Source organism: Capronia epimyces (assembly GCF_000585565.1).
Source record: "Capronia epimyces CBS 606.96 chromosome Unknown aczIQ-supercont1.8, whole genome shotgun sequence".
NCBI lineage: Eukaryota > Fungi > Ascomycota > Eurotiomycetes > Chaetothyriales > Herpotrichiellaceae > Capronia > Capronia epimyces.
This window is the reverse complement of record NW_006912911.1, coordinates 1471140-1492809: the sequence shown is the minus strand read 5'-3', so window position 1 is coordinate 1492809 and position 21670 is coordinate 1471140. Positions and strand designations below refer to the sequence as shown.

The 21670-nt window shown below is 52.3% G+C and overlaps 7 protein-coding genes across 7 annotated transcripts; 3 read left to right on the top strand and 4 right to left on the bottom strand.

The window, feature by feature from the left end:
• Nucleotides 1–767: 767 nt before the first annotated feature.
• On the bottom strand, nt 768–3773 carry A1O3_08949 (uncharacterized protein; the record flags this gene model as incomplete). The annotated part of the gene is made up of 3 exons (XM_007739045.1): nt 768–857; nt 967–2933; nt 2987–3773. The coding sequence occupies 3 exons, from the start codon at nt 3771–3773 to the stop codon at nt 768–770; spliced, it is 2844 nt and encodes a 947-aa protein (XP_007737235.1).
• Nucleotides 3774–4227: 454 nt separating this feature from the next.
• On the bottom strand, nt 4228–5438 carry A1O3_08948 (uncharacterized protein; the record flags this gene model as incomplete). Its single annotated transcript, XM_007739044.1, has 2 exons — nt 4228–5321; nt 5369–5438. The coding sequence occupies 2 exons, from the start codon at nt 5436–5438 to the stop codon at nt 4228–4230; spliced, it is 1164 nt and encodes a 387-aa protein (XP_007737234.1).
• Nucleotides 5439–6733: 1295 nt separating this feature from the next.
• On the bottom strand, nt 6734–8699 carry A1O3_08947 (uncharacterized protein; the record flags this gene model as incomplete). The annotated part of the gene is made up of 2 exons (XM_007739043.1): nt 6734–8363; nt 8422–8699. The coding sequence occupies 2 exons, from the start codon at nt 8697–8699 to the stop codon at nt 6734–6736; spliced, it is 1908 nt and encodes a 635-aa protein (XP_007737233.1).
• Nucleotides 8700–9458: 759 nt separating this feature from the next.
• Nucleotides 9459–11840, top strand: A1O3_08946 (6-phosphofructokinase; the record flags this gene model as incomplete). The annotated part of the gene is made up of 1 exon (XM_007739042.1): nt 9459–11840. The coding sequence occupies one exon, from the start codon at nt 9459–9461 to the stop codon at nt 11838–11840; it is 2382 nt and encodes a 793-aa protein (XP_007737232.1).
• Nucleotides 11841–12840: 1000 nt separating this feature from the next.
• On the top strand, nt 12841–13011 carry A1O3_08945 (uncharacterized protein; the record flags this gene model as incomplete). Its single annotated transcript, XM_007739041.1, has 1 exon — nt 12841–13011. A coding segment is annotated over one exon (171 nt), but the record flags the coding sequence as incomplete, so codon positions are not given.
• A 1753-nt stretch (nt 13012–14764) lies between these two features.
• Nucleotides 14765–19000, bottom strand: A1O3_08944 (uncharacterized protein; the record flags this gene model as incomplete). Its single annotated transcript, XM_007739040.1, has 1 exon — nt 14765–19000. The coding sequence occupies one exon, from the start codon at nt 18998–19000 to the stop codon at nt 14765–14767; it is 4236 nt and encodes a 1411-aa protein (XP_007737230.1).
• Nucleotides 19001–19423: 423 nt separating this feature from the next.
• A1O3_08943 (uncharacterized protein) lies at nt 19424–21592 on the top strand (the record flags this gene model as incomplete). The annotated part of the gene is made up of 1 exon (XM_007739039.1): nt 19424–21592. One exon carries the CDS (start codon nt 19424–19426, stop codon nt 21590–21592), a length of 2169 nt encoding a protein of 722 aa, XP_007737229.1.
• Nucleotides 21593–21670: the final 78 nt, after the last annotated feature.

Here is a 21670-nt window from a genome sequence, read left to right as displayed (position 1 = left end):
ACGCGCGCGCGACGGTGTGGTGTCTGCGGCAACGTCGGACACAACTCTAGAACCTGTCAAGTAGTGATTACTTCGTCTGAAGAAGAGGAATTTAAGTAGTTACAAACATTTCTATGCGTTGTGGTTGCGTGTAGGTCAAAAATGTCGAGGTGGTCGGGTTGAGGTGTTTCACTCGCTTGTCTGTTTCACTCGCTTATCATGCACGTTATATATATACACATCGACAGACATATTAATATATAGGTGTATATATATATAACTTATATATATCTACATATACACATACACATAGGTATACATACACATACTCAGACTTAGATTTATATGTAGATTTGAATAGACATCGACATTCTCATCACATCACATCACTAAGAAGCATGTTTGAACTAGCGACTCAATAGCAATGACAATGGCAATGATCATGAAAATCAGCTGCACTGGACTGCACTGGACTGGACGCCTTCACCAGCTGGCCTTGTTCGACAGTGCTGTATGTACTGTACTCCGTATGTGGAATGCAATGCGCAGACCAGTTACATCCCAGTACAACCCAGTACACCACGCCACGCCACGAAGGAGGTTCAAGAACCACGGATGACATAGACAGCTCGTTCCAACCGCCTCAGGTGCTCCGTGCAGGTAGTTAAATGATTTACTGATGACCATTTCAACATCCGGCCTTGCTCTTGATATCAAAACGGCATGCACAGCCGGCTACCTCAAGCCCGGTCTCGGAAAGCCTACACCCTCCAGGAAGATGACCACAATCATGGTCCCTTGGCCAACCGCTCTTGCATCATATTCAGTAAGATCCCGGGGATTTTCTCCTGCGTTGCCCGAATGGTCAAACGGAACATCTGTAAGCGCATAGGTTAGTGAATGCGTCAACAAGTCGTGCAATAACAACAGCAGCAGCAGCAACAACAACAACAACAACATCAACAAAAGAGAAGATGGTAGACATACTTTCTGCTGTTGATTCGGCTCCAGCCTCAACAAACACCCCGTCTTGCCCTTCTCCAGCTGGAGCACCGCACAGCCGACAATGTTTCTCGGGTTCGGGTCGACCGTGTCCAAAATCCGCCAGCGAAATCCTTCCACGGTGTCCCGGATATACGCATCACTCATTGGCGTGGTCGGCGTCCGCACGCTGAACGTGCTCTGTGCCTCCAAGGGTCCCGCCCCGATTTGTCGCCATCGTTTGAAGAAATCTTCGGCCGACAACTCCGACGGGTCCATGAACCGGTGCGGCAGGATCGGCAGTTTCAGCGTATACCCCTGCAGGGCGCCGGCGAGGTATGAGATTCGAATGGTGGGAGGTTCAGAGAACGGTGCCACCGACGTACAGACTATGGTTTGCTGGACCTGCGAGTCGGCATCGACTTTGGAGTCCGGGAGAGTTTTTGTATCGATTCTCAAATTCGGCGCCGATTTGTTGTCGATGGTCGTCGTGAAGGACCCGATGGGAAACAAGGCTTTGTTGGCGAAGTACAGCTTGACCACGCCGAGGTGGCCGCGGTACTCTGCGCGGAGGCCAACTTGAATTTGAGGGTCCTCGTACAGAATGCCGTTGTTGCCAAAATACATTTGCTCATACCCAATCTCCCAGTCTGGAGACAAGTGTGCTGTACTGGCAAGATTGAAAGCTGTAGTGTCGGTGGTATGTCCGTTCATGTCTAAGCCCTCGAGGTCTTTCGACGCACTGCCGTGACCACCGTTTTGTACACCGCTGGCATTCCTTGATCCCGTCCCGTTTGTGTCAACTGTGCCCGTGCCACCATTGACAATAGTCGTAAATGACCGTTTCAACCCAGTCGGTTGTTGCGCAAGGAGAACCTCTTGCTTGTCGGTATTGGCGTCCTTGCCTCCAACGACCCAGGTTCTTCGCTCGCTCAATCCCGCACTCTTCTTATGCAGTCTCTGAAGCAGGATCGATGCCCGTTCAGAGAATGGAGGCATCTCGTCACATATAGTTCGGAGTAGATCGTCGGTGGGTAGCGTGGTGATGGTCAGGTATTCGCAAGCGCGCTGTTGCAGCTCCGAATCCGGGGAATGACTGTAGAAGTGGAACATTTGCAGCAGCTGCGGCTTGATCTCGGGGAAAAGATTGACAAATTTGATGAATGTCGACAGCAACAGTGCTCTCGTCGGGTCTGGCGCGGAGATCATCTTTGTCTGCAGCAGCATCAACTGCTCGATTGGACTGGATCCTTTGTTGTCGGCAATCAGATGCCCGAATTCTCCCAGGATGTATCCGCCGATCTTGACGAGACTATCATGGCAATTCTCCGTCTTCAGATAGTCAAAGATGTGTTGCGCCGCATAGGCTTGCAGCTCCTCATTGTTGGTCACAATCTGGACAACCCGTTGCCACACTTCATCACTGACATGATCCCCCGCCATGGCAAGCAATCTCAGAGAAATGTCGATATACCATTGCGCGTCGGTGGCATACTTTTCGGTCAGAATGGCAATCTTCAGTGTCATCTCTTCTCGTATGGAAAAGTCAGCTGTCTGGAGGTACTTCAAAAGCTCATTCACAATGGGCTGAGCATTCGAAGTGTCGCACATGCTGTAGAGCAGGTCCAATCCTTTTCTCCGCACACTGATGTCGCGATCTCGCAAAGACCCGATGATGATGTTCTGATGGCGTTTAATGGGGTCGAGCGTATCGGTTCTGGCAGCAAGATGGGTCATCGCATCTAGTCCCAGATAACGTATGTTTGTCTCACGCGATTGGATAAATCTGCCGAGTTTGGAGGATATCTGCAGCATAAGCTGATGCTCGGTGTCGAGATGAATCAGTAGATTGATGGCCTCGAAAAGAACCGCGTTCTGGGCATTATTTTGTTGTACATTTTTCGGGGTCTCCGTTGCGGCTTGCATGATCGCCTGGAGCGATTCGCGGATGATGTCGCGAACACGCGAGTCCTCTGTTGATTGAGGGTGTTAGCCACAGCCAGCACTTGCTTGGGTAGTAACTCACCTGAGGGTGGATAATATTGGAGTAGCTTCAGAAACTTGACCTGAATCCACGGGCACGGCACCTTGTAGTACAAATAGTCTGGGGAAACGTCATTCTCGATGACGACCTTATGCAGCCTCTGGGCAGCCTTGACATAACTACCCTTGTAGGCGTCCGGGTGGTCCTGAGTCAGAGCCATGATGAGAGAGGTGACAGATAGAACGACTCCCATGTCGGGATCATCCATCAGTGATATTATTCTCTCCGCCCACTCCGGCTGGAGGATGCCAGGGTATTTTCGATAGAGGCGCAAGAGCGTCAGGGCTGCTTTCTTCTTCACAAAGGACTTGGATGTAGGAGATATTAGAAGCCGATGGACATCGGCACTCAAGGCCTCACCCATTTCCCTCCCGCCGACGTTGGCAACCGCATGCAACGCGAGGCAATTGTTTAGTTCATTATGATCCAGCAAATCCTTCCGGATGCTGTTGACCACCAAGTGCAGGAGTTCATGTTGCTCGTGCAGGAACAGGGTCACTGCGAGGTACCCGATCTGTTTTTCGGAATACTTGGTGGCGGAGATGAGGTTGACCGCCTCAAGGTGTCCGAAGTCGACATTGTATCCTTGGATATAGATGTACAGCAACTTGCACACGTATTTCTTTTTCTGATAGCCATCCAATTTCTCGTTCTTGAATTTCTGTCGAATGTTGGCCAGCTCTTTGTTGATGCGTTTTTCCTCCAGTTCCCGGGCGCGAGCATTTCGGAGGTCGGCAATGAACTGAACGAGACCTCGCATCGACGACATGGTTTAGGGCCTGACGAGGGAACGCATCCAAACACGCACCGCGACGTGAGCGCAGAAGTAAACAGACCGCAGGTGCGGATAGTAGGAAGGCCTCTGGGGCACTGGTCACTGGTCAGTGATGCCTGGCTGCGGCTGCGGCGGTATCGCATCCCATGATTATCGGACAGCGGAGATTGGATTGGTAGCTGTCATTAGTCGGCAAAGAGAATGCTCGTGGTGCCGGTCGATGGGCGAAGATGTTGAGACACGCCGGTGATGTTGCGTGAAAGGAGGTTGCGGTGTCTCGAACATGGCTCCTGTGGCTCTCCGAATCATTCAAGAGTCCGGCCCCCCTGTTAACTCCGGGCCAATCACTGGGGGCTTAGGGGGCTAAGGCTGACTGTAGGTGTTTAAGGGTGTTTAACTACATACAAGGAGGTACTCCGTACAGTCCTTTCCATGCCTTGATTTGCTATTAATGTCTCTGTCCCAGAGCTATCATCTCGTCCAACAAGCCCACCGTCTCCCCCGGACTGGCAATCCATGCGCAACAGCACGCACTTCGCGCCTTGAAATCATTGCCCCCTCCGCTCAGGAACTGGTCGCCGACATGGAGAGTGCTAGACGGCGGGATCCCGCCAAACCACTTCTGACACGCCTGCACTCCCATTGATTTATCGCCAATGTCGAGGAAGACGTCCGCCCCCCCGTTGAACACCGTAAAGGGGATGTGAGCATGGAGAGGCGCCTGTTCCGAGCCTAGCGTGACCAGCGAACTCTCCACCACTTGCTGCACCACCAAGACCGTCTCTTCAAGCTGCTCGCGATTAAGCTTCTTGGACTGATCTGAGGCGTAGATTCCCACCGCCCGCTCTTTGCGGAGGACCTTGGCCTGTAGATGCAGGGTCCGTATGCATGAGTGGAAAGCTGCTTCTCCCACGTCGAGCAGTGACTGGATCGCTGGCTCAGACCAGGTCTTCATGGCATCCAGCACCCACTCTCGTCGATGGATGTATCGTAGACAGTACTCGGCATTCTCGTCAAATACGAAGAGAAAGTTGGATTCGCCACCCATGATGATGAGGTTGGACTTTTGGGCCGAGGTCAGCTGAGTCGATGATCGAACGGCCAGGAGCAGTCCGGACAATCGATCAAAGTAGTTCCTCGGCTGCGTATAGCCTGCAGCCGTGACTATGCCGATGCGCACGCCTTGAGATAAGAAGTGCAGCAGGCGCAAGATTACCGGATCTGATTCTGGTGATTGGAGGGACGCCCCGTCTTCATACAAGGTCACATCACCATCAAAGGTGAGCAACTCCAGGCCCGGCTTTATTTTGGGTTTCAGGGCGCGGTATGGTTTGGGCTGGATCATCGCCATGATTTGGGCGGTGTTGAGAATGAGCCGGATGTCGTTGAACGACGGGGCGACAAAGCGGCGAGAAGCAATCGCCCTGATGGAGTCTTGGTGGTAGAAGGCATCTTCCAGAGCAAGTGGCGTAAAGAAAGATGAGATGGTGGGAACCAACATGTTGAGCTTCGACCTGGGATGGGACGTGTACTGGCGATTGACTGTGATTTGGTCAATGCCAACCTGCGGAGACCATTGCCATACTCACTGTGGTCCAGGATCAGATCCTCGATGTCTCGAAAGATCTCGGCATATCTTTGGCGGGCCGATCGCGCCATAGTATCCAGGCTTTGTACGTTGTTGTCATCATATTCGACTGCTGGCTGCGAGTTGAGCACAAATGGTACGGCAAGCAGACCCTTGGAAAGCGGTCAGGCTCAGGCTCCCGGAGAGTCTTATCGAGGGAACTGCTGGCTTTACAACTCACCTTGATCCACTCAATCAGTTGGTCCCTTCTATGGGTCTATACATAATCATGTTAGCACGATGGGTCGCCTGTCCATTGGGCACCGACTTGCCTTGAGCGCATCTATGGCTCATTAGCAAAGGTTACGTGTTTGAAGGGACATGGAGGAGCCCTACACTCGACGCGATATCGGGTCGTCATGATCGATATCGTAGCCCTTCACTTCGACATCTACACGACACGACACTCTCTGTTGGTGTGGAACGATCAGGGTGAGCGAAGGGATGGAGCGTGAATGTCGATATGCACGTAGAGAGGCGCTGTAGGACGACACCAAATTTCTGGATTCGTAATTTACCGTATTGCATCTGTTGTATTTTTGGTAAATAATACCTAGACAGACAATCTGCCTTCTGCCCAACCTGCAGTGAATGCTCAGATGACTGGTCAGATGCACGGTAACGTGGAATGACAGTACGGCTCCAGTTTGGATCATCGTCCAATCAGGACCTAGTACCACTCCATCTAAATGACATTTCATATCGATTCGTCTTCCCATCCCCCTCTCTTTCTCTGTCCTCTATCCTCATCCTCGCTCTGGTGCAGCAAGGCCCTTGCTTACATACTCGAAATCAAGGTGTAGTCGTATGGTTGACAAGCCCTAATATAGCTTCGCTGGCATTCTGACAAAGGGCAGACCCTCGCCCTCGCATAGGTGTTCGCCACCCTGAGTTGTTTTTGACGAGCCCGAGTGGGAGATAAATTTGGACCCAAGCACCAGGAACTGATGTGACCGCAAGAAGTTTGTCCCCGCCTCGAGCAGCGGTGGTCGGTGAAGCGTGCTTGCATATGTCGTCGAGCGTGCTGGTCTGTATGGTGTCTCCTTGCAATGCCGAGGAAATATCGCAAAGTCCTTTCATGTTTCAGGTTAAGGTATGCGGGAGCTCCGAACATGGTGATAGACCGTTCACAATAGGTGGTCGACATCACCGTTCGGTCTTTCCTGACAGAAGAGACTTCGCAGGTGCTGCGAAAGAGGTCTTGCCCAGAGTAAGTCCGACGATAATATTTGTCTGCCCTTTGGAATAGTATTGTCCTTGGTGGCCCGTTAATCCAGGATAAGTCCTCCTCGGAGGACATATACACCCCCTGCACAAACCAAACAAGCTAAATAACTCCCTTCAAAATTCGATCCACTGCTTGTCCAAAAGTCATATCAGTCTCGGGCTCGACCTCCGTGCCATCTGCTTTAGTGCACTTGCTGGCGGTCCATGTCCATATCAGGTACTTCGTCGCGGATCCTTTGCCCAAATTGCTCCACTTGATACTGATGGATTCCGGCAGAACAGCAACCTTAAACTTTTCCACAGCCTCACCTGAATCACAGAGGGTGAATTCGCCGTTGTGGGGTTGGGCCAGCCTCCATTCCCTGAATGTGCCACGTTCTGACTTATTGACATTATTGAACTCTTTGATCATAGATTCCACATGCACAACCAAATCCAGTAAAAGGACTCGTCGAATGAAGGAAACAGTCGTCTCTTCCGTCTCGTGGCGCAAGCTAGGTATGTGCGAAAAGCCAAAATCAACGGCAGAGGTCTCGTAACGTGACCCGTAGAGGGGAGGTCCAAGAAAGGTTGCGAGGCCGACCTGCATGCTTCTGCCTCCTGTTAGGCTGATTTTGCATCCTGCCTTTGCCGGAAGCATCATTTCAGACAGTATTGTAGATGACGCGTCCATGTTTAAAGATCCGAACACATGACTCGTTGACTTCTCCAACGCAATTGAGACGGGTAGTTCGGCTTGTAGGAAAGGCCGAATAAGCGTTTGACAGCTTTTCCAGAAAGCGGTTGCTTCAGCCTTGTGTCTGAGATGGGTCAAAACGGGTCGAACAAGGGGGTATTCAGGGAGTGGACGAGGCTTGAGGGTCATCGGCGGTGGTTTCTGGGATCGTCTGATCAAGTTTTGCTGGTGAGCGGCATTCAGCAGCAAGCGAAGTGAGACTGCGACGAATTCGGCTATTGTGTTGTCGTCTGCATTCGCACAGGTTTCAAGATCATGGTCCTCTGCAAACACAAGTGAGACATGATATCCGCTACCGACCTCGAGATCTACAGCTTGAGCACGAGTGGAGACTCCTTGATTTGCCACTATACGAGCCTCACGACAGATCTCGTAGAACAACTCTTCCTCGAATAACGAATCACGCATCTCGGTGAGCTGTTCGCTGATGCTCCTTGACCGGCTTGTCGTGGGTTTCTGGGCACAGAAGAACCCGGTTCGGACATTGTGTCGATTCACATAGACGCCCAGCCATTTGCGCTTCCTCTCGAGCAGGTGCTTGTCTAGAATGACCGCGCCATCATTGGCTTGACGAAGGAGTGCAAAACCTCGATCACGGAATCGTGGTGCGGACTCGGGAAATCCAAAGTGCACGCCAATCGCTTTGCTGTCGCGTGGTAGCCGCGAAACCGCCCAGCCAGAAGCTGTCAAATCGGCGATCTGCGCCCAGTATTCGGTCTCACGTTCTGTGTCAGCTTTGAGTCTCGAGGACGCTGCAGACAGTTTGTTTGAAGCAGACCGAAAACTCTCCAATCTCCAGCCCTGAGAGGTGGACGCTAGCCGTTGTCGCACAGAAGAGGGAAGCGGCTTTAGTTTTAAGGTTTGTGCAGCGAGAGTGCCAGCAGGGACTGCTTCTTTGAGCGCTGGAGACATGGAGCTCTGGGCCGGAATAGACTGTTTGGAGATGAGCAGAGAGACAAAGTCCAAAGCGCACAAAATTTCATTTTGCGCATAGCTACATCAAGCGGTCAGCTCGTCAGAAGAGACACCGACGAGTCAGCTAATAGACTCACCTCAAGCGCTCAAGCATCTCCTCCCTGCTTTTCCACAACCGTTCCCGGAGCTCCTGGGGCGCTTCGATCTCGTTCGTCTGACCATCAGCTTCGCTACGGGGTCCATTCTCCTCGGAGGCTAGAGCCTTGCCGTGAATTTCGGCCAGAAGCGACCGCTCGGCTACATGACGAAAATGACCCTTTTGAGCGATAATTTTCTGGATCTGGATTGGCAAATCTTGCGAGGTCGAAGAGCCTTCAGGAGGGATGGGGACGGTGAAGGTTTTTGATTCAGTCATTGGCGCAGAGGAGTTGTTTTTCCTGAACCTAGTTGATTCTCGCGCGTTGTTCGGAGATGAAATGGCTCACCCGTCTTTCGTAGCCCGGGGAATGTCCACAGGAAAGGCGTTGCAGAAGAACTGAACCGTTGGCGTAATCAGATAAGAGGGTGCGGGATCACATATCGGTACTCCGTATTCCGTGCCGTGTGTGATATTGCTTCTTTGACTAATATGAAGAAGAAAGCTGCCATGATTAGCGAGAGGGATCTGGGAAACAAGTGGAGAGGAGCTGGTGGTGGATGGCGCAGCTTGACGTGCCAATCCAGACTGCCAATCCAGATACCTAAGAGGAGGAGCCTGAGAACTACTTTAGGGACCGTCCAAAATAGCCTAGCAGCCCAGGTCCAAGCCCAATATCTGCCAACAGCCGCCAATCCCGACCCCAACTCCCCTCACCCACACCTGATATGACATAGAGGCCGGCTGAACCGACCAGGCCCTCATCATGGAGTAAAATGCTCTATCTCACGATCCCACCCACCCCATCCGATCCCCAGCATATTATTTTCTTCTGACTCCACGAGTTAATGTTTTTCTCGCCCTCGATATTCTTTTCTTCCCTTGTGACGTCCACGTGTCCCTGCTTTCTTTTCCTCTCTTGTCCGCAGTCGGCCTTGACGACCTACATATAGCCTCCAAAGAAGTCGGCCGGCCACCTAGCTCTGTCCCACCTACCTCCAACCTCTCTCCCCCCATTGCCTTCGAACATCCCACAACATGGCTGGAAAAAAGGAGGGGCAGCCCTCACGAAAACGAAGGATAGGTGTCATGACCAGCGGAGGTGACTCCCCTGGCATGAACGGGGCAGTACGAGCCGTCGTCCGCATGTCCATCTACAGGGGCTGCGAGGCCTACGCCATCTATGAAGGCTACGAGGGCCTGGTACAAGGTGGAGATCTGATTAAAGAGATGAAGTGGGAAGATGTCCGAGGATACTTGTCTCGCGGCGGGACGCTCATTGGCACAGCCAGGTGCATGGCTTTCATGGAAAGATGGGGAAGATTGAAAGCCGCAAGAAACATGGTCAAGAGGGGCATCGATGCTCTGGTCATCTGCGGTGGTGATGGCAGCTTGACTGGTGCAGACAAATTCCGAGCTGAATGGCCGGGCTTGATCAAAGAGCTTGTCGAGACCAAAGAGCTGACGCCGGAAGAAGTCGAACCTTTCAAGCACCTCAATATCGTCGGCCTTGTGGGCTCCATTGACAATGACATGTCTGGAACCGACGCCACTATCGGATGTTACTCTTCTCTCGAACGCATTTGCTCCGCTGTGGACGATGTCTTTGATACTGCTTCTTCCCATCAACGAGGCTTCGTCATCGAAGTGATGGGTAGGCACTGTGGTTGGTTAGCCCTCATGGCGGCGATAGCCACCGGTGCCGACTATGTCTTCATCCCAGAAAAGCCCCCTAGCACTGGTTGGGAGGACGAGATGTGCGGTATCATCGCCAACCATAGATCTCGGGGCAAGAGGAGGTCGATTGTCATCATCGCCGAAGGCGCGCACGACGTCGAATTAAAAAAGATCACTGCATATCATGTCAAGGACCTTTTGAACACCAAACTGAAATTGGATACTCGGGTCACTGTTCTGGGCCATACACAGCGAGGAGGCCCGGCGTGCTTCTATGATCGATGGCTGTCAACCCTGCAAGGCGTTGAGGCGGTGAACGCAATCCTTGATGCGACACCCGAGACCCCTACTCCGGTTATCACCATCCGTGAAAATAAAATCGAGAGATCCAATCTGATGGAGGCTGTGGCTTTGACGAAATCCGTCACCGCAGCCATTGAAGCCAAAAACTTCGATAGAGCTATGGAATTGCGGGACGTCGAATTCAAAGAGTATTACAGCAGCTACAGGATCACAACGTCCACAGACCGGCCGGAGCTACTCCTACCGGAGGGGAAGAGACTTCGAATTGCCATCATTCACGTTGGAGCTCCTGCAGGTGGCATGAACCCGGCCACTCGAGCCTGCGTGGCTTATTGCCTGACCCGAGGCCACACCCCGATCGCCATTCACAATGGCTTCCCCGGGCTACAACGTCATCACGATGATCAACCGATTGGTTCGGTGCAGGAAATTAAGTGGCTTGACGTCGACCATTTGGTGAATGAGGGCGGTTCGGAGATCGGAACGAACCGCGGGCTTCCCAGTGCCGACATGAAGAAGACCGCCGAGTGCTTCGAGCTGTACAAGTTTGATGCCTTATTCCTGGTAGGCGGGTTTGAAGCTTTCACCGCGGTAAGCGAGCTTCGAAAGGCTCGGGAGCAGTACCCGGCGTTTAATATCCCCATGGTTGTCTTGCCAGCCACTGTCTCGAACAACGTTCCAGGAACCGAATATTCCCTGGGCAGTGATACATGCCTTAACACTTTGATCAGCTTCTGCGACGCCATCAGACAATCGGCCTCTTCATCAAGGAGGCGGGTGTTTGTCATTGAGACACAAGGTGGTCGATCAGGCTACCTCGCTACGATGGCGGGTCTTTCGATAGGCGCGCTGGCGGTCTACATTCCTGAAGAAGGCATCAACATCAACATGATTGCCCGGGACATTGATTTCTTACGTGAAAATTTCCGGAATGACCAAGGAGCGTCCCGAGCCGGCAAGATCATACTCCGAAACGAGCGTGCCAGCAGTACCTACACTACTCAAGTGATTGCTGATATGATCAAGGAAGAAGCAAGAGGACGATTTGAGTCCCGAGCGGCAGTGCCTGGTCATTATCAACAGGGGGGCAAGCCTTCGCCTATGGATCGAATCCGGGCCCTCCGTATGGCAATCAAGTGTATACAACATATTGAGGATCGGTATATCGGCAAGTCCAAGGCCTACATTGCAGAGGATCCGTTGTCCGCATCAGTAATTGGTATCCAAGGCTCCGAAGTTGTCTTCACTCCGATGGGCGGAGATGACGGGCTGGAGGCTAGCGGGACAGATTGGGCGGACCGGAGGCCCAAGAATGAATTCTGGATGGTGATGAAGAATACCGTGGATGTCCTTAGTGGCAGACCGAAACTGACCGATGGTTGCCCGGAGTGCGGGAAGCCGCTTTCCGGAGATCTGCAGAGAGCCGTGGTCACCAACTAGTAGGCGGGGCTCGAGACCATTCATTCCTTATGAAGAAGTTCCAAGGTCCAGATGTATATCCATCGGCTGGCTGGTCGGACGGGGCTGGAGTTGCTGGAGTCTGTTTGCAGGAGCAACTGTGACGAGCGGTGACAGGGAGCAGCTGGATACATTAACCTAGATCAATGATCCTAATACTTATTCCGGGGTACTCTCTATCACATGCAAATTGGATGGTGATGATTCATGGTTGGCATGGTGTTATTCCTGACGTTCTACCGAGTACTCTCTACTGTAGATCGAGTGCACGAGTCCTCCGTACTAGATACAGAGTAGAATACGGAGTACATGAAAAATGCAGGGTCCGTTTCGTTTGTTGATCAAGTGGGAACAGTGGATATGCTAACCATGGCACGTGGCCATTTATGGCAGATACAAAAGAACCTGACAATCCTATCCGTCCTCCGTCCTCCGTGTCCGTACACACGAGGCAGTGCGGTGGAATGGCGTGGCATGGTGGACTGGTCGACTGGTAAGGCAGTGGTGGAATGAGCCAGTCAGTGTTCAGACAATCATAATCATAATCATAATAATGATACCTAGCCACCTGGTGCCACCTTGATAGTGGTGTCGAGACCCGAGAAGACCTGGTGGCGTATCATGCCACTCGTCGGGCTACTGAGTGAGTGTCTTCTTGTGTAAGCGTGTTGTAAACGTAGAGCACCTGATTGGCTTGGCTAACCTGCAGTGGCGAGGCCAGCCAATCACGTCTGGGTGATTGTAAGCATGGCCTCGACGTCACTCACTGTTTGCAGCAACCGAACCAACATATAAACCCGCAGTCTGCCAGTACACACGACAATACAACACGAACAAACAAAGAGCAATCCCACCACCGACCGGGCAGTTGAAGAAAACATCTACATTTCCAGACCATCTTGCAATCACCCATCCATCGAGAATCATCATAACTTGAACAACTCATACTCACCACCACCACCACCGTCACCGTCACATCAACATGGTCAAGCCAACCACCTGCTGCGGCCGCGCCTCCGACTCGGAGTGCGTGTGTGCCCAGAAAGCCACCTGCTCGTGCGGCAAACAGTCCGCCCTGCACTGCACTTGCAACAAGCAATCCGCCGAGAACACTGTCCAGGGTGCTCGATGTTCATGCAGTATGTTGTTACAAGCCCCTACCCCTACCCATGGCGTTGTGACTGTGTACAGTACTCCATTACCCTGGAGTACTGAGTACAGTACCCTGTCTACCATCCAACGGCCCAACAACCCCTAACTAGTACGCATACATAAACTGACCGCAATTTCTATCTGATTAGGAGCCCGCCCCGCCGGCCAATGTACCTGTGACCGCGCGCAGACCGAGAACGCTACCCCCTCCGGCTCTTCTTGCGCATGCGGCAAACGCAGTGCGGGCAGTTGCACGTGCGAAAAGGCTGCTGACGGTGGTCTTCTGCCTGGCGAGGTCGATTACACTACCAAGGCCTAAGCGACAAAGGGAGAAAGAGCCTTTGAAGGGGTTTCTTTTTTGCACCTTGCCTGGTGGCTCGATTTCCCAAAGGCACAGGAATGTAGGAGGCACAAGACAGATATGACTTATCATGACGGACTAGATTCGAATACCAAGTGTACAATTCTTCTCAAAACACCAACAAAATGGGTGTCGCGGGGGCGACACGGTACATGCATGGAAGGCGTTCAAGCTGTCTAAAACCATAGGCAGGCATGAGGTTATGGAAGCCCAAGGGGGCTTGGGATGTCAATACAGAATACCACCAAGGCCGCATTAGCATGCCGCTTGTGACGAAATGGATTCAATTGAACTTGTTCCCAGACTGTTCTCGATGGTCAGACTGGGTTTACCGCTTGCTTTGGGTTTGCCTCCATTGCTGCACGTCTGTACGCCAGGGTTGGTTTGGTCATGACTCCTCAGGACCATTTGAAGATGTCCAAGTTTGCTGGCGAAGCTCTTTATCCTCTCCCGCTCTTTGTCTTTCCTTCGCTTCTCCATCAGACTTGCATTCAAGAGACTTTTCTCCTGCTCCAGCCTCTGCTGCCTCTCCGCTATTTCTTTCCCATTCTGCTTCTCTCCCATTCTCCTTCTCTCCCACTCTTCTTAGCCGACTCCAATACGACTTCGAAGCGTCCGTCATCACAAGCAGTCCTTATGTCCTGCAGGCCGTCCTGGATCTGTCCAGGACGGTCGTCGGTCTTTTCCACAATCACGCTCTTCATGCCCTTCACAACATACCCGATCTCTACGCCTAAGCCCTCGACAGGCAGACCTTGCCTAATATCCGCCCACAATCTATCCCCCTTTATCCGTCTAACACACTTGGTCCTGCGGGTTTCAAACCTACTCGCAACCTTGATACATTAAATCGACTAGACTAGAGTAGGTTGAATAGTGGTGGTGGCTAGCGGTATGAGTAAAACCAGAAGAGCGCTGTGTGGCGTGTTCGTTGGAGATGCGACCGGATCGCCTTTGTCAACGGTGAGGTAGAGTCGTGGTGCCATGTCCCAATCAAAGCGTCTTCTGGATGAATCACTGACAGACAGGAGTGCGGGTGCGGGTGGGACAAATCGATCTGGACCATTCAAACTAAATCGATCTGGACCATTCAAGACTTGCTGAGGGATGTGTGATGTGGTCGTTTAGACTGACGTTGCTTTGCATCAGGCCCAGGCGGGCGGCGCTTGAGTGAATGACTAAGCGAGGCTGTGGGCTGTGGGTGTGGGTAATGCCCATTGCTGGATGAACACCAACACAACACCTTTGCCCACGGCTTGTGTTTCTTGCCACAGCTAACCTCTGCTGCTAAGCCCACCGCCACATGAAAAAGAGTTGCGAAGCAAAAAAAGATTCACTATCTGCCCGGGGCAGAATGGACGGGTATCGCAATGATCCAAGCTACAACCACAAACTATGCCACCTCGTGGAGCGGATCTTCCTCATCGACCTGGCCAAGTTCCTCCTCAGCCTCAGCCTCGCCATATGCATCCTTACTGTCAGCTCCGGCAACAACTGTGACTTGCCCGCCAACTGCTTTGACCTTCGCCTGTGTCATCTCGTACACATACTGGCCCAAATGTTCCACGCCTTCCATCTCCGTACCGAGCACGTCGTCACCCAGCAAACGTTCCGTGGGGAACATCTCGCCGGTGGTGAGTACCAATTGATCCGGTCTCTGCAACAGCAAATCCATGGCAGGCTTCATTTCGAAGCAAGACTCAAACAACTCCCGACGTCCAAGGATATATAGGCCCAGCCTGGCACGCGAGAGTGCCACGGTCAATCTGCGCACATCTCGCAGGTAGCCGACTGACCGTGTTCGAGTCAGTGACACAATCACATAGTCGTTCTGTTCGCCCTGATATTTATCTACCGTTGTCACAATGCGAGGCAACCCAAACAGCTGGTTGTTCTTGCATCGATGTTCGAGCACGTCCCGGATCAACGCTCGCTGCCCAGCGTACGTTGCCAAAATGGAGATACTTCGCGCGGGATAGCCCAGCAACCGCATATATTGATACAAAGCCACGGCGTATTCCGCCTCACCTAGGTTCTGGATGAAATGAGGAGTCGGCTCGCGTTCTCCTTGCCCTTGGTAATCAGGAACGTCGATAAATTGATAGTCAAATCGGAAGCCGGCGTTGGCTCGAGTGAATTCCGGCTGCTCACTGAGAAACGCCAGGTTTCCAAGGTTATTGTACCGCCATTTAAAGAGTTCAGCAATGGACGGTCGACAACGACCTTGCTGGTCTAGGTGAATGGTCGGTACACCCAGCCGGACCAGGCGCAGAAAGAGCGACTGTTCGACATTGGCGTATTGCCGCAAGGCAAGGTTTTGAATGATCGGAGAATTCTGCAAATGATCACCGACGAGCACGATCCTCTTAAGTGGCAGCTCTCCAGACTTCACATCTGGGTTCTGCAGGGCACATGGAATGAAGGATTCGATCTCGGTGATCTGTGCTGCCTCTTCCATGATCAACGTGTCGTAGCGAAATCCCAGTTCTGCAATCTCTGATCGTCGCATGGCTGCGTGCGTGGACGTCATCGCAATAATCCGGGCCTCTTTCACGAGAAGATGGTTTGCCTGGTCTCGATTACTTCTCAAAATCTCAAAGGGCCGGATAGATTCGAGCTCTGAAAAGATCTTGTCGACATGGTGTTGACATCCAGAAGCTATATCACGAGCCTCTTCTAGTGAGACACCGGGAGGGAACAGATCTGCAACAGGCGCATCGCTGAAGTATTTGTAAAAAGGAAAGGCAGAGAGAACCCGTTCCGTCGTGGCATCGTCGCCGTTGGCAACATCCCAAAATCGCGCCCAAGCGGGTCTCACAAAGACCTGGTTGAAATATTCCGCCGTCTCGCAAGATCCGCCGTGAGCTCCCGTGGCGCCGATCGATGCTGCAAGTCGATTGACTTCGGCAAGATACAGTTGCCTATTCTCTAGGAACGAGTCGACACGGCCATACTTACTGTACGACGCCTCAGTCTCGAGTTCCTCTTCTCCATGGCCCAAACGGAGGAGATGGCGTGGATCGATGTCTAAGGCGATAATCTTCTGGAACAACTGGTTCAACGCCTGGTTGCTGTGTGCGATCAGCAAGACGCGTTCAGAGGGAAAATTGTGATAGAGGAGATTTATGGTCTGAGTGGCCACGTCGGTCTTTCCTGTCCCGGGAGGTCCAACAACCACAGTAAGACCGGGCTGAACCCCGGATACTATCGCTTCTACCTGCTTCGGCGTGAAGCGAATTGTATTCGCTTTGCGCGCATCCGTGGGATATGGCCCAGTGTTCGGTGGTTTGTAGGTGGACACCGTGACCGTGGAGGAATCCTGCTCCATCTGCTCACGGCGTCGCTTTTTGGGGTTCGCTGGAGGCTCCTCGGCTGCCTGTGTGACCGTCCGCAGAACAAAAGGTGGATTGAGCGGCGAATCTTGTCCTGCAGCAGGCTCGACCGTCTTGCCAGGGAAACTATCCAACAGATGCTGCCAATCAAGGAATGTGTCCAGATAGTCCAGAGACTTAATCTGGTTGGGGAGTGAGGTGAAACTAGCACTTTTTGGATCACCATAGCCCAGGTACACCTCCTGAAGCCAGGAGGGAAGGGATGTCTGAGACGAGACCAGCTTTTGAATTGTTTCCAGAACAGGTTTGAAATTGTTTTCTCGGCCCTGTCTCCGAGCAATGACATTGAGACCTGCACTGACTGAGCCGTTGACAAGTCTAGACTTGTCCTCAGAAAGCGACGTGGAATCCATATCAAGCAAAAGACGTCTCCTCCGCGGCCTCGAGGAGTAGCCATTGGTTTGGACGTCCCGTAGAGCTCGACCATTATCGTCCAATACTTGAACGACTTCAGCAGCTCTCAGGGATGTGAATAATTGTTGCTCATCTGCTTGCTCCTCGGCGTGGCCATTGGTCAGCAGTCGAGAACGATCTGGTGCTTTAACTGCTAGCAGGAACACAACGTCGTGAGGCCTCAGGCTTTCCCATTCCCGTCTGATGCCGTCAGTGAGTCTGCTCACATCCAGAATCACTTCGGTTCGCACATAGCTGGGCGTGAGATGTCCAACCTTGGTCTGGCCGATTTCAATTATTGCAGGTTCCGAAATTGGTAGGGCCATTTTGGAGAATCCTTCAAATTCTGTGCTGCCCCGTTCTTTTCCTGTCTTTGGTTTCATTCGCTTAACGATACCTTCTAAATCTTTTCGGATTCCGTAAAATGCTTCAGCCTGATAGAGCTGGAACGATCGCCACATAAAGTCGCCAAGAGTCAGATACTGGAGATTTAATTTCGGGATTCCAAGCGGTCGAGAGCCATCGTACGATTCGTTCCTAAGTAATTTGGGATCGTAGATTGATTCGGCCGTGGGGAAAACAGACAGCTTGGCGATGGTCTCTTTGAAATCTGGAGGCCTTGAGAATGATGAAAGGAGGCTCTCCATCATGACAGCTCGATTTGCAGTAATTCCAGCTGACGTTGGGTAAGTGGTTCGAATACCAAGATGGACACACAAATCCTGCAATTCCGAATCGGACAGTGTCGAAAAATGAGACTCGAGGTCGCTTCTTTTATCGATAGACCCGAAATTCGACAACGCAAGGACCTTCAACTTCTTTTCAAAATGTTGGAGAGCAAGTCTTTGTAACCTTTGCAGCGATTCGTAATGAGTCTTGCGGAGACCCTCGGGGCTGGAGTCACTGTTGCCCAGATCGTCAACGGGGAAGCACTGGAAGTGTTCGAAAAGATCTGTCAGATCGCGTAAGATAGCAGCATCCTCTCTGTCATACATTCTGGACGTTCGAATGATCGCTAGGATGTTGAGATCCTGTAGGAGAGGATTCGAGTATCGTCTCGTTGGTAGTTGACTGACAAGGTCGATGAGGAACTCCACGAAACGCTCACAGTATACTACCTCTTGAGAGGTGGACAGTTTTGAAGCGTTAAGCCGCGTCAAAAAATCAACCAGCATCGCATACAGCCATGCTCTATCAAATCGCAGCCGATTCTGTGCCTCCGAATCTGCGCCATCGAATCGTCGCTGCGCAGCTCTCCATGCCTTTCTCCTGGCAGGATTTCCCTCCAGCAGCCTGTCTCTAGACTTGTCATCATGTAGAGTGTGCCATATTGAGATCGAGACGAGCGGAGCGCATTCTTTGCGGACGTGTTCCTTCTCCAGCGATTGAAAAGCGCCGATGACAAAGTGTAGCAGCGACAGCCGACAAAATATGGACAGCGAGGAGTCCAGGTTCAGCGAAAGGATCCGTCGGAACAGTTGCGAGAAGTCCCGAGGCCGGTCTGTGAACAAGGTCCAATCTTGAAGATGCGCACGTTGTTTGACATTGAAGAAGACGGCGATGAGAAGGACGTGGTGGTTGGAGGAGTCGGCTGAAAAGGTAGGCCAAAGGAATCTCTCGAGGATTTGCAAGTTCTCTAATAGTGCAAGCGGCCGAAGGGCGAAGGATTCTTGTTCCAAGGGATCCCAGATCGCAGTTTTGATCAGTTCCGGCTTGACCTTGGTCGGCGCAGTGTCCAGCCAGTGCTTGTGAGCCAGTTCTTCCCAACGCGTTTCGGCGGCATTAGAGGAACTAGCGTCGATATCGGGGGCAGGCGCCAGAGCAGGACGCAATTGAAGGTCCATTGTCATACCCGGCGTGGGTTTGTTGACAAGGTCCTGAATGAACAAGAAATCTAAAATTTACTGGAGGCCCAAAGAATTTGGAGCCTCGAGCCTCAATCAAGCCTTGAGCCTGTCCCCGACTCCGCATCCAGCGCAGTATCAAAATTTCTCCACAGAGCCACAGGAGCCTTGCCGTGAACAAGGTACATACATAGCTCGCATATGCGGCCTGCAGTGAATTGGCATACAGTCATTTCAGCATCTTTCTCCTTATCCACGATTCAAACGCATCCTTTAGGCGTCCCTGCGCAACCGAATCCCTATTTCCTCACCACATGCTGAATTAGCGTCGAGCATTTCTCGCAAACGCGCCTCTCCCTCTTCCATGCGGCTGTCGTCGCGGTCTCATCCCTCCCAGCCTACGTCGGCGTCACCCTTGCAACAATGCCCGTCACGGATGTGCCCTCGGTCAAGCTCTACAAGCCGCTTATCGAAACCCATATACATCTCTTAAGTGAGGCGCTACAAGACACCGATGCTGACTCTCCAGTCGTCGAAACCGACTGCGTCGATCTCCTCAACGAAATCCGTACCATCCGAAGCCAAGGCGACGCCGCTGATTCACCTCAGCTGCATAATGCCGTGGTTGAGACCGTGTTTCGCGAGATCTTTGTGAACATTGTCGCGACTGTTGACATTTCCGAACCAGCTTTCGCCCAGGTCTGGGTGTTACTCGACATCATAACGGTGCTTTCGGACAACGACCTCTGCGAACCGGGCTTAGGCTTCTGGCTCATTGAAGAGCTGCTGGACAGCCAGACCATTGATGGGTGCAGAAGAGTGTTTGACTATCTCGATTCTCGTAGGGAGAGGATTACGGCCAAAAACTTCAAACACAAGAGTTTGGTGATACTGAGATGTTGCAACGAGCTGTTACGACGACTGTCGCGCGCAGAGGACACCGTTTTCTGCGGCCGGGTCTTCATTTTCCTGTTTCAAAGTTTTCCCTTGGGCGATAAGAGCTCGGTCAACCTGCGAGGAGAGTTCCACATTGAGAATGTCACCACCTTCGACCCCTCGCCGAAGAAGTCGGAAGATGCAATCAAACCGATGGAATTAGACGCGGGAACCGGAACACCGCAAGTGACATCTGGAGCTCAGACACCCGCGTCAGGCAGTCAAATACAGGATCAGGAGTCGACGTCCAAGACGGCAAGAGGCACACCGGTCCCCAGACCGGTAAAAGTTGAAGCCCAAGAGCAACCGCAACCACCACCTGACTTGGATGCTCTGTATCCAAAATTCTGGTCCCTTCAATCCTTGTTCTCCTCACCGATCAAGCTCTTCGACTCTTCCAACATGGCTTTGTTCAGAGAAGGCATGGCCTCGACTCTCTCATGCTTCAAATCCGTCTCCCACGCTTCGGCACCCAGCACGGCGCCGTCAGACGTGAGGCGCGGTCTCAAACGCAAGCGTACCGACATCGAATCCGAAACAGACAACAGATCCCACCCAGCCTCGACATTCAACCCTAAATACCTGACCAACCGAGATCTCTTCGACCTGGAAATCCACGACATCGACTTCCGGCGTCACATCCTGGTCCAGGCATTGATCATGATTGACTTTCTGCTCAGCCTCACTCCTACTGCGAAAGCAAAATTCGAAGGCTTGACGAATAAGTCTGTGTTATACGCCTATACTCTATCTGACGAAGACACGAAATGGGCACAATCCACCCGCGCCGCGATCGCAAGCTACTTGCAGCAGGGCAACGGCAACGAAGGCAAATTCTATTATCGGATGGTTGATACAGTGCTGTCGCGAGATAAGAACTGGGTGCGATGGAAAGCTGAGAACTGCCCTTCGATCTCGCGCGAGCCCGTCCCTCCGCCGGCTTACCTCCAGGCAAACGAGGCGCTGATGAAGGCGACGAAGGCGCACAAGGCTCCTCTCCCTAGTCCTCCAGGAGCAGGGGATCTCGCGTTTCTGTCAAAGACCGAGCCGTTAGAAGCTCTCAAGCGGCCGTCGGCCCGACACAAGATCCCTTCGCTGGAGGAGTATTACCGGGCCATTGAGACGGACGATCTGGACATGGATTTCGCCGCGACGGAGGAGGAAAAGAGTGAAATCGAGGAGCGCAAGTCTGGCAAATTGTGGAGGGCTCTACGGTCAAGTGATCGGAGATTTGCGCTGTGTGAAAAGGTCCAGTACGGCGGAGATCTCAAGGCGCTGGTGAACGGGGACATGGAGGTAGAGGAGAAAGCAGAAGAAGAGAAGGCAGAAGAGTATAAAGCAGAAGAGGAGAAACTGGGAGAGAATGGTACCGAAGAGGCGGAAGAGCCGAAGGTTGAAGCGACTGTCGAAAGCGGAGTGCAGCAGCAGGACGTCCAACAACATGATCTCGAGACTGAAGACCAGACCCAAGTCAAGGAAGAGCCCAACTCGGCGGCACCCGAGGATACCAAGGAGTCTAGCAGCCAGGGTCAGGACGAGGGAAACCCCTCTGGCCCGACGCCAGACGCCGAGATGACCGATGTCGTGGATGTGGGCGCAGAGACCGAGAAGGGCGCGACTGCCGATGGAGACCGGGAGTCTGGTGAGACAGAGTAACGCATCCCAGAACCTGAAACCTGCACAGCAGTATATGGATCGAGGAGCTCAGAGTATACAATAGCATTGCATTGTATC